The sequence below is a fragment of the Belonocnema kinseyi genome, chromosome 2 (assembly GCF_010883055.1).
Source record: "Belonocnema kinseyi isolate 2016_QV_RU_SX_M_011 chromosome 2, B_treatae_v1, whole genome shotgun sequence".
Taxonomy (NCBI): domain Eukaryota; kingdom Metazoa; phylum Arthropoda; class Insecta; order Hymenoptera; family Cynipidae; genus Belonocnema; species Belonocnema kinseyi.
Window position 1 is genome coordinate 12,220,589 of NC_046658.1, and position 12,321 is coordinate 12,232,909.

At 35.4% G+C, this 12,321-nt stretch overlaps 1 protein-coding gene across 3 annotated transcripts in view; it reads left to right on the forward strand.

Moving 5' to 3' along the window:
- The window catches only part of LOC117166917 (liprin-alpha-1), a 690,677-nt gene that overhangs the window by 196,109 nt on the left and 482,247 nt on the right, over nucleotides 1–12,321 (forward strand). For 2 of the 3 annotated variants that reach the window (XM_033351369.1, XM_033351368.1), the window contains exons 7-8: nucleotides 6,943–7,230; nucleotides 7,310–7,453. In XM_033351369.1, coding sequence (XP_033207260.1) covers nucleotides 6,943–7,230; nucleotides 7,310–7,453 — 432 coding nt within the window. The remainder of the gene's footprint in view (nucleotides 1–6,942; nucleotides 7,231–7,309; nucleotides 7,454–12,321) is intronic. The other variant, XM_033351370.1, reaches the window with a different exon arrangement.

Below are 12,321 nucleotides of genomic sequence, written 5' to 3' on the forward strand. Positions count from 1 at the left end.
ACTTGCTGTACATAGATTAAATGTTCAAAGTACACAAAATGAACCAAGCCTCGAAATAAATGACAAAAATAAATTTTAAAATCTAGTTATCTAGATGTGACCTTAAAATAAGAACAAAAATTGTAATAGGGTCTTAAAACAAAGAACCACAAAGATTGAAAATAATATTGCGGAAGTTTGAACTATTATTTGGAACTTTCACGACCCGCGGTAAGGTCACGCGATGTATCTTCTAAACAAACGATTAGAGAACGAAAATAAACACATTTTCGAACTCTTCAACAATAACATAACGAATTAAGACTTTCATTAAATTTCTCGAAACAAAATCGAAAATTTAAATTAAGAAACCCAATCAGACTTTTAAACAGAGTATCTCATCAATATAAATTAAAACTAAATGAAAATCATGTCGGGTACAGTCAAAAATAAATTGACTAACCCAACTAGGAAACAAAACGACCAAACGAACTTGGATTTGGGGGGGAAAAGGGCAAACAATTTAGGGTGTTAGACTGGACCCTCCAACAAATAGCTCTTTTGAACTTAGAGAGAAAATAATAGAACCAAATATTAAAAATAATGGAACCGAACAATCTCGTACCATGCAATCCGTCCAATTCGATGTACGAGAAAATTCAAAAGAACCTTGTCAACTATCGTACAATAATACTGAAAACCGTAGCAGAACAAGAAACAATAATTTAAAATTACAAAATACGGATGATAGCGAATCTATAGAGGATAGAATTTACTCAAATCAATACAGGACACGCAGACTCATGACAACAAACGACAGATCAAACAGACGTTCTGGAATACATACTAATAACTCAGACTCAAACGACGAATTCGAAAATCACACAAATAACCAAACAATTCAAGCAACTTATTTTTCTTTCGGCATGATAAAAGGCCGTTTCAAATTATGAGCAATTGGCCAATTAAATTTCGCAACAATAAAGACGATAGTCCCGCGCATTTCTAGGAAAAACTAAAAAGATTCAAAAGGGGTTATAAAATAAACGATCGCGATATTCTAGAAAATTTATAAGTGTTATTTATAGAAGATGCTAAAGATTGGTGCGAAATAAATTAAAATTCCTGGAGATCTTTATCAGAAACTCTTTAATAAACTTTATCCGAGAAAAAATCGTGAATGGGAATTGCGTAGAACCTAAGAAAACCTTCGCATAGAATACAAAATCTACATTAAAAGGAACGATTTTGATACTTTTAAACAATTAGAAGATCTAGGCAAAGAATGTGAAACTGAACTAGCCAAATCGAAATTTAGAGGGCAAGTTTTACAAATAACTGCACTAAAAATTGAGGATAAAAACGAACAAAAGCGTAACAATAGTAGCAGAGATAAAAATAATTTGGATAATAAATATTCAAGGGAAAATAAAAACAGTTAAAAGGATAACCAAAACGGAAACCAAAATAATCAGAGTAAAAAACCATTTAGAAATTGATTTCCATTTTCACCATTTGGATTTCCATTTCCTCATTTCCGAAACCAATACCAACAAAATTCTAGACCTAGATTCCCATCTGGTTTCCAATCAAATTTTCAACCTAGATTTCAATCAAATTTCCAACCTAGAATCCAGAAAAATCGATCAAGATACCCATTCAATCGCTTTAAACAAATTCTACCACCCTTCAAGCAAATGACATTAGGCTCAATTCAAGGTCAAAATAACCCCATGATTGAATTCCCAACAGAAAACGCTGCACATAATTCAGAAAATTATAATAAACCAAATTCCCAAAAATCAAACTACGGAAATAAAAACCAAAAACCGGTTAATAATTCTAATAAGGGCTCACAAGCTAAAACCAGCCCAAACTCGAATAGAAAACGGGAAAATAAAGCAAACGAGAAGAAAAATACAAATAATTCAAATTGTTATCATTGCGGTCTAGCAGACCACTTTAAAAGAGAGTGTCCATATTATACGTATAACCAGGGAAATTGGAAGGGCTGGTGTTAGAATCAAACATATTATTTTGAATCTTAGTCGATACTGGTTTTTCGATATAATTTGACAGGCAGTAGTCCCAATTATGATAGGATAGAATGTAAAACACATTATGTTCAGGTTGGTTCCAAAATTAAAATCCGCAGGTATTTTAGGTACAGATATGCTGAAAGCCCAACGGATGACCCTCGATTACGACTCAGAAACCTGGTGGCTAGCAGGGTCCCCCTATACGCTACCACATGGAAGCATGCCCAAACGCACTACCTTCCCCAATAATCAAGGTTAAAACGGAGACTAAACCTGATACTATATTGGAAAAGGAGAATAGAAAAATTAGAAACGAGAAAACTAGGAATAAAGAACTAAGTAAAAACGAAGAAAGTAATAATAAAGATAGGAAACCGAAATTCGGAGGTTGTATTAACCTAAAAAGTACAAGAGAACTTAGCAAAGTATCCCAAACGTCAAAGATAGCGAAATCCCCCTAGTACCTATCAACTCCAACCAATTCCAAATAACCAAAAACGCCTAAAACCCAGTAACGAATCCTACTAAAGATATCCCTAGTTTAATAAGCATCCCCACGAGCAACAAATTCCAACCCCTCGAGAGCATCCACATCTACGGTACTAGCGTCGACTCAGGCACCAGAAACTCACTTAAGTTAAGCAAACCTAGAATTAGGATAAAGTATCCGAAAAATAAATTAGGAAAAATTTATTATAATAGCAAATACGAGAACGAATATAAAAATAGCGATTTTAGTCCTTGAGAAAATAACAAAGTTACAAATCGGAAAGAATAAAAAACTGAATCTCAAAAACCCAATGAGATGTTAGAAAGTTATAATAGAAATCAAAGGGCTAATTTTAAAAATAAGGAAGCTGTACTGAATAATATTTCAGGTAGTTTAGGAAAAATAGAAGAACAAAATAATTGTTCTTCGGAAATTTGCGAAGTTATTGTTGAGTTTAGCAAAAGTCAACAATCCCAATTAAAGAAACTCCTCGAAAATAAAATATAAGTACTTGAATATTTTATTAGATAACATAAATGATGCAAATTTAAGGGTCAATCTGGACAAATGCGAATTGGGCTGATCGGAAATTAAATATGTAGGGTTTAAAGTAAACGACAAAGGACTACAAGCAGATGAGGACAAAATGCAACCAATATTAAAATTCCGTAAACGATAAATTATAAGAACAAAAGACAGTAGACATGTTCTTTTACAGTAAAATGGAACCTCTAAAATGCTTCATGTGCGGAAATCAGGTTTTTGAAGGAAGCACCCCAAAACACAGGGAAGAAAACTGCCTAGCAAGAAAATGGCTGAACCTCAGAAGAGCAGGAGTACCTGAGGCAAAAATTAAATATCACCCTCACCGCAATGTGAGACAAATGATTAAAAGGGAATCCATTAAAGCAAACCCAAATCCGGAAAAAATAAAGGACAACCTAGAAATCCAGAAAAAACTATTCCAATCAAGGCTGGAATTTGCACAAAAGGCAAGCCAATTTCACAAGAGTCTGGAAGAAGACTTCAATCGCCGAGCAACGGAGATCAAGCGCCAAGAAAAGGAAAATCTACGACAACAACAGATAAGACTTGAGGAAGAAAGAAAACTACCCTGGGTCAAAACACTCGCACAAATAGAAAAGTACGAAAGAGAAAAGAGGGAGCAAGAGGAGAGACAACAGGCGGAAAAACGAGAGAAGGAGCAAAAAATCAACGAGCAATGGACTAAAGTTAAAAAAAGGCGAGACGAAGAAGTAAAAAGAAAAATACTGGAAACTAAACGCCAACAAAAAACTAAAAGAATAACTATCTCAAAAATGGTTATCAATACGACCATAAAATAAGGCTACCACCAAATACACATTAGACTCATAACTATACTGAATCTTGTTTGCTTAAAACTCTCAATTATAATCTTTCATTGCTAATTACAATAATAATTTCAATAATGTATAACCTAAAAATGAAAAAAAAACAACATTTAAAGAAAAACAGACTAACTCATGACTCCAAACATCAAACCTTTTTCTTTCTTTTACATATCTGTTGCAGGAACCAGGACAACATGGATAATTGGGAGAAACAACTAATCAAAAACACAGCGTTCATCTTGAATAACTTGGCGAGAAATCTAGAAAATTTTAAAACTCAATTGTGTAACAATTTAATACCGATACAAGTTTACATGATACACGACTCATTTTGTAACAACATACCCTACAGGTACAGACAAATCTACTCATCACCAAGCGACAACGGGAAAACTTATTTGCAAGGGGCCTGGGAATACATGAATAGAAAAATACGAAACTTACTAAACATTAACGTCACCGAAACAAATCCAAGCTGTAAAACAGACGAGACTTGGGAATTAACTAAACACATCGACTCACAAACAATATTAGAATTTGAAAAAGAACTGGGACCATTTTCAGGTGTACAACCAAACCCCCGTGGACCTGCAACCAAAGGTTGCCTGGCCGCGCCTGAGTGGGTCGAATTTCCCCGAGGGGACCCGAAGTCCCGAGCGGCAGCACGTTTTGCGCCAGTCTTGGCTTGTTAGAACACTGTTTTCTCTTGCGAGTGTTTTCCACTGATATCCGGGTTAGTCGCCCCGGCCGTTGAACTTCACCGACGGTCCACCCCGGATACCAACCGAAGCCCGTGCCTCGTCACTACCGTCAAAACTATTCAAAAAATCAACGCTAAGAAAAAAATTTTTCATAATAATAAATCCTATAATCTTGAAAATAATATTGTAGACTATCTGGAAGTATTCGATTGAAACCCTCTGAAGTGACAGATGGTAACACTAAAAAAGAATTCAGATGGTTCTAATATCACCTTCAACGCACTCTGCCACTCTGTAGGGATAACAGCGGTGAAAGATAAACTTCAAACTACATCATGCTCCTAATTTTGTGCCCACTACAACATCGTCCCAAGAGACTTTAAAGATCTTATTAATTCAGTACTGCGTATCCCTTTCTATACACTCAGCAAGTCAAAGCTGCTGAGCAGTAAGCAGCATATAATTGACAATCTACGGGTGCTATCTGATGCTAGGAGAAGTATGAAACGAAGGGAGAGGTGGGTCAGAGAATATGAACAGTTTTTTATTAACCCGTCTTGATTATTTCAAATCCATTAAGAACTATTCCGCTGCAGTACCAGATGGTATCAAGATCTAATGATGGAAGAAGTTTGCTTCGACCCACTGAAATCTGAGCCGCATTTTGACCTCATATTTAAAGTTGGTAGAGCCTGTTCCGGATTGGTTGAAGGGAGGGCGCACAGTGCTCCTTCCGAAGATGGGCAACCTGTCTGACCCGAAGAATGACAGGCCACTAACTTGTCTGAACATGCTCTATGAGATCTTCACATCTATACCACGTGATAGGATTTTCGGACAATTGCACCTGTGTGGTGAGAGTTTACACCAGGGAACAACGTGGCTCAAAGAAAGGCGTAGCAGAATGTCGGGAGAACCTGCTCGTCGATAGATGTGTCTGCAAAGACGCAGCACCCTGTCAGTGCTGCCTATCGATGGACTGGATTGACTATTGGAGAGCTTTCTATTGAACCTCCCAAAATGTATCATTTGTTTATTGAAAAGCTTAAAGGTTCATCCGAACACCGTAGCATGCATAGAGGGATTGATTTCGATTTAAAAACCGAATTGACTATCTATACTAACTAATAACTAACTGACAGCTAACAACTTCAACTTTCAGATATGTGTCGCAGTTTGTTATTCCAAAGGGTACCTTGAAATGTCTTTAAACTTGTTGGTTTTAAGAGAACGTAACATATGTAAAATTTTGAAAATGTAAAATTTATGAATAATTGTTTTAATCCTGACCCTAGAAGTTTATGAACAATTTTTGTTTTTTCAAAAGATTTGCGATCGGTTATGCTGGCTTTGAGATAAATTTGAGTCAATTTCGAGCATATTTGGTTGAAAAAGCCTAATTTTTTAATGTTTTTTGTATAGAAATGTCTTCATGAATATTTTCCTTATAGTTCTCAGTTTGTCTCGTATTAAATGCTAGACTGAATAGATTATGCGCTATACGTGCTAACAGGCTGATTTTGAGTCAAAAGGGATGAATTTTTATGTTTTTGCATAGCAATGTCTCACACTGAAGACGTATCTTCATGCAAAAGATAAGGTCGGTAGACCTAGTACTTTTTTCTCTAGGCGTGTTCACAGAGTCATTTGGAGTCAAAAATCCTGAATTTTGATACATTTGCGTTTGTTAGTATTATTTCTCGCATTAGACATGTAAAACATATTTTTATGCAAAAAATGTAAATGGTAGACTTAGGAGTTTTTGCGCTAGTCGTGATAATCGGCATACAGACATATTACTGATTGTATAAGGGTTTTCTACAAAACCCTACAAATTATGTACAAAAGTCGTATTAAAGAATTTTTTTATTAAACTTTTGTCGTTCTATGGAGGTGAAAAAGGTCAAAACAAAAATTCATTTTAGAAAAGTTCATTTTGCAAAATTCTTCATAATATCCGATAGAACTTTCTCTCTATTTACTCAAGAAGCCGGGCATTATCATGAAGGATCCTTACATATAATATATACCTGTAGTCACAACGAAACTTAAATTCCGATCGTTCAATCTATTTAGACATAATTTGTGTCCATATGTTATGTATTAAAAATATTATTACAATAGTAAAAAAAATGTATTTACGTGAAAATCTTGTAATAATAGTAGAAATGTTTGCAGTCAAAATTAAATCAATAAAATATGAAATTTCTGCACGATTAAATAGTTTGTTATTTCTTTACATTACTATTCGTACTATGTCGAAGAAGAACATTTATTTGCTATATATGTACAGAAGAAAGCATTCTTTTCATGAATTTGAGAAAATGGATATTTTTTTTAGTCGCAAATTTTGTTTTCAGAATGCAGAGTTGAATACTTGGCAGCGCAGGGTTGCAGAATTAAATGCACGAGTAGCAGAGTTAGAAGAAAACTTGTCCAAGGCCCAAAAGGACTTTTTAAGATCTCAAGAAGCTAATGCGAAATTACAGAGAGATTTACGAGAAAATGTTGCACAAAAAGAAGACCAAGAAGAAAGAATCGTCACTCTTGAGAAACGATATCTTAATGCTCAAAGAGAATCCATTAGTTTACATGATTTAAATGAAAAGTTAGAACAAGAATTGCAGCATAAAGAAGCTCAGCTTAAGGTAATTTTTTGGGGTGACAACATTCGCTCCAATATGCTTTATTTCGCAAACCTGTTAATTGATTTATCTTGTTTGTCAGTTGCAAGAAGAAAAAATTTGTGCTATTCAGGAAAAATTGGAACTGGCAGAACAAAAACTGGCTCAGTATGCAAAATTACCGGAAATGGAAGAACAGTTAAAGCAGAGAATGGAGGCTCTGACCCAGGTGAGGAGGCCCAACCAGGTACGCAGAGGAGTTATATAATCGCAATTGGATTATTTTCCTTTTTTTATTAGTCCTCTGCCTCCACTAATGTTATTTTATTTTATTTGCTTGCAATAAGTATTTAATTTATGAGTTCAAAGCCTGACAGTTTTAGAAACTTTACCTATCAATCAAAATTTTCAAAAGAAGCTTTTTTCATATTTGTTGTTGTTGTAGGGTGACATAATTCCCTGTGAAATTTCTGGTAATTTAAATAAAGGGCCTAATATTGTTAATTATATTTCTAGTCCTGTTTTTCGAGATTACTAATGGTAATAAGAGTGCGGGGGGGGGGGCGCGCTCAAGTATAGGAGAATGTTTAGAATGAGATTTTAAAAAGTCCAGAAAGGGATAACATACCTAAGATGGGACGATGTACATAAGACAGTAGGATAGAACCTAAAAAACTGGCTATAAGACCAGTTTTCGTCGGATTGATATGAACTTGACGTCAAAAGTTATATATTCAAAATCGCAGTAGAGCAGGTACAAGTCATTATCTATCATGCGAATAGTAGACGAATAGCCGACCTCACACGATTGATTCGTGGTAAACAAATTTTCAAGGCTAGGAGTTTTTCCGATGAAGATATTTTCTAATTTTTGAAGTCAACGATGCAATATATATTACAAATGAGAAACAGGTATTTTGTTTAGAACTTTTCTAAATTTTGCGGGCCCAAAAATGGTTTAGCCTGCATAAAACAGAAAAATTTCGTGATCTTTTTCAAATTAAAAAAATACATTTCGTTTAATTTCATCTAAAACATAGCATTTCGTCGCTGAGTGATTCTGCGACTTGAAGTGTAGAATTTGGTTGGTTTAAAGTGGATTCAGTCAATGAATCTCAAGATTTCAAACCCTGAATATCTGCAATCTATATTTTGTTTAAATACGCAACGTGTATAAATATAATGGTACTATTTGATATAAATTAAAAGTGAAATTCTCCATTTCTGGGTGAAAATCAAGGATGTAAGTAGTGAATAGTAAGTAGTTATTTCTCAACAGCCCCAACTTTAAAAGTCATGTTATTTAATTCTCTTCAAATTCTAGGAATATGTTCGCCTATCCAGTGGTGCCTAATCCACAAATTTATAGACCTTCCTAAGTGGTGTGGAGTAGAATTTTCCACCCCAACGCATGTACGGGGTGCTTAAAAAGCCTATAACATAGATTCTTATTACGTAATTTAAATTTTAATAAGGATTTTAGAGATTGCTTTTTACATATGTACTTTCATCCTATATCATTATTTATAACAACAAAAATGTATTCGTTTCTATAACAAAGCAATTGCTTATTTAAATTTTTTCGCAATTTAGTGTTCCTTCATTTTTTTAGTCGAAAAAGAGAGCTTGACTTTTTTACTATAAACAACAACAAACATATACTTAGAATTGGCTCAAGTCATTAAAAAATGTTTACTTGTGAGTTTAAAGATCTTTTGTAGTATTGCCATTTTTGTATTCAGACAATAATTGTTAATTTCTTATACAGATTAAAAAATACATGCAGCTAATGTGGATAGAAATATGACAGTGCCCGAGTAAAGTTTATAAAAAGTTGTTCGACTAAATCATGCATACTCCTCTACACATAGGTATTCTACCAAATAGTCATCAGTCCTCGAAACTGCCAGTCTGGTCATCCGTTTTCGCATGTCGCACTTTACTTTTGACCACTGCGATTCGATTCCTTGCGTATGAATATTATTATCAGCCGGATTAAAAATGTTTTTGAGTACTTTACAGTAGTGTGTGTAGTGAATACGATCTACACCACAATATCCTTTCCAACAGTCCGTTATAATATGGGTACCCGGTAAAACATTGTATTTGATGATATCTTGTAAGGTATTCGCATCCCAATTTCTAACTACTCTAAAAAAACACTTTTTGAATTCCCTGTCAACGCCTCCCACAACCCATCTAGTTTGTCTTTTCCTTCCTGGATTTTATTTCCTTTTTCCAAACGCGCTTTCATCAATTTCAACCGTTTTTCCCACTCCCCCAATTTTTCTTTATTTTTCGATAACCACGCTCTGAGTAACATCCTGATATCTGAAATTATAGAACGGAACGGTGTCTTTGGAAAGCTCCGTCTCCAGAACAATTATGTTCAATGGATAACATAGCAACCAGAAAATTACTACTTGCAGAATTCTGAATATTTTGAGGTTCGCGTTATAAAAAAATGTTCCCTTTCTAACACTTTCTTTGCGGCACTGACTACTCCCACAACGATAAATTGCGTCCCTATTTCAAACATTCGTAGTTAAACGAAGCGTTCCGTCGCAGTCACCGCATGTTTTAGTTTTCGGAAGAAAATTCCATTTTAATAAAAAGTTAACAACACCAACGGTTGAAATATGCTTTGCATACTTACTTGCACTTTCCAGGAACTTTATTTCAATTCGTATTAGAAGAAATTTCTCCTCTAACGTTTAAAATTAAACTAATTGCCAAATCATTCTGTACTCAGGTTAAATGCCAAATTGAGGTCTCAATGAGACATTTCTATCCCCACTTATTCTCACTAATGGTTATGGTTGCGGAAAATTTCTTAATACTAGACAGTTGCGACAACCAATTTATTTAAATTTGTGGTTTCAAAATTGATTTTTACTTTAAAATAAAAGTAATTTCCAACCAAATCAATTAATTTTCAACAAAAGAAAAGAATGAATTTTTTACAAAAAAAGGCAAATTACAAAAAAACTACCAACTATAAAAAAGTATGCAAATGTTAAAAAACTGCTGTAAATCATGCAAAAAGAAACCCGCATGTTTCGTTAACAATTAGATTCCAAACATATTTAATTTAGTATAAATAATATAAAAAGTTCTTTAAGTAACGTACGTTACTTTTTTCTTTGAGTGACGCACGTTACTTTTTCCTTTAAGTAACGTACGTTAATGTGCATTGTAGTTGCCCAAACATTTTAACATGTCAACGCGTGACCCTCATCCATTCTCACGAGTAAAGGACAACTGAAGAGGAGGCTATTGAGATCCCTACCCACTTGAGACGCTCTAGGCCTAGCACATGCACAAAAATAGGGCTTTGGGGTGTCTAAACACCCCAGCTTGTGGTGTGAGGTTAATCAGTTGAAAGCCGATGCGAAGAAGAGGCGAACAGCCTAAATAGGTTGTAAAATGGAAGGCAAAGGGACTCACCAATATCAAGCACCTCGAATTGTGAGAGACAAGGGGACTCACAAATATTATGCACCTCGAATTGTGGGAGGCAAGGGGACTCACAAAAATCAAGGCCTTCGAATTGTGAGAGGCAAGGACTCACAAAAATCAAGATCCCCAATTTTTTTAAACAAAAAAAGTCTATAATCGCACTGTAACCTCCACGTGGTAGATTCTGGAAACAGTGTTTTGATAGAACCTAGGCTAATAACATTAGACCTTCAGCGATAAATGAGGGTAAGTGATCTTGGTTCTCCATGTTATTCTGAAGGGCCCCACCAACGGCGGAGTGCAGTACCTCCATGTATTTGTACCAAAAGCTGTGCACCCCATCCGCACTTTGCGCTCTCCAGTTCTTAGCTCTCTTTAGGATACGAGTTAATATCGAAGGGTGAGATAGATACGACTGTTTCTCTCAGGAAACAGTGTAACTCTGTTCTTTTCTAAACAGAGTCACTTTGTGTCCATTTGTCTTGACCTATGAGTACCCCAGATGCTCGAACAAAACATACCCATTTTCTTCGCCCGAGCTGGTTCACAATAATTTAAGTCTTGTTTTTGCCATGAGCAAGACCTCGATAGAAAGGTTTTTGTCCCCAAAAAATTTCAATTTTCATTTCTTCTCGCGATCGCTCGCTTTAGTCATCCCAGTGGTGCTAACAGAACCATGGGCCTCTGTTTAAGACAGCTAGTCAATCACTTCGTCCAGGTTCGTAAATCTCTGAGACCGATTGTGCTTTTGAAATTGGTACAACCGTCTCAGTTTTTCTCTTATTTTACTAAGCTCAGCTTGAAGTCGAAACTTCCTTGGAGGATCTGACATCATATTGGGGGCATAATTATTAGGACCCTGGCATATGCCCATTATCTTGTCACACGTGCCCACTGCGCAATATGCAAGAGTCTGCATCTGCAGCAAACTCGTATCCTGATGCATGAAACGAGGAAGTATCTCAGTGTTCAAACCGCCAACTAATTGGAGAAGGTCCTTGTTGACTGAATTTCGGCAGATTGTGTGTCATTGATGGTTCTTGATCTTCGAACTGTAGAATGGCATCAGTAAAGCTCCCTATGAGACGCAACCTTTCCTCATCGAGCTTTTCAATGAGTTCAGCACGAGCAGGGGCAGGTTCCGGCGGCTGCAAACCTAACGACTGTCGACTATGACGGGTATAAGAACCTCATTTTCAACTGCATCTGCGGGGTGCGCTACATGTGCTGCTTGTTGTTGTTGCACCCTTTTTCGATGTTACATTGTTTAACCTCGGATATTAGGTGTCGCCGCCTAATGCATAGTTTCTTACATGATGTCAATTACGCGTATATGGGACTTAACGTTCTGTGGTTGTCGTTTCCCTCCACAAATATTACCTCTAAAACTAGTTGCCCATTGCAAACAGTTCTTGAAATGAATGAACAAAAGCACATAGGTACATCAGTTTATTATAATGAATTTGAATGATCAGTGTATATTTTATTTGATACAATTTTTTCCTAAATTTAATATAAAAACATATGAACAGCTTCTCAGCCATTAAATAATAAATTGATCAATATTTCATAATAATTAGAAAAAAAATAGATATAGAGTTGAGAAATAATTACAAATTACGAAGGCTTTTTAAGATATACTAATTCACCGGTATT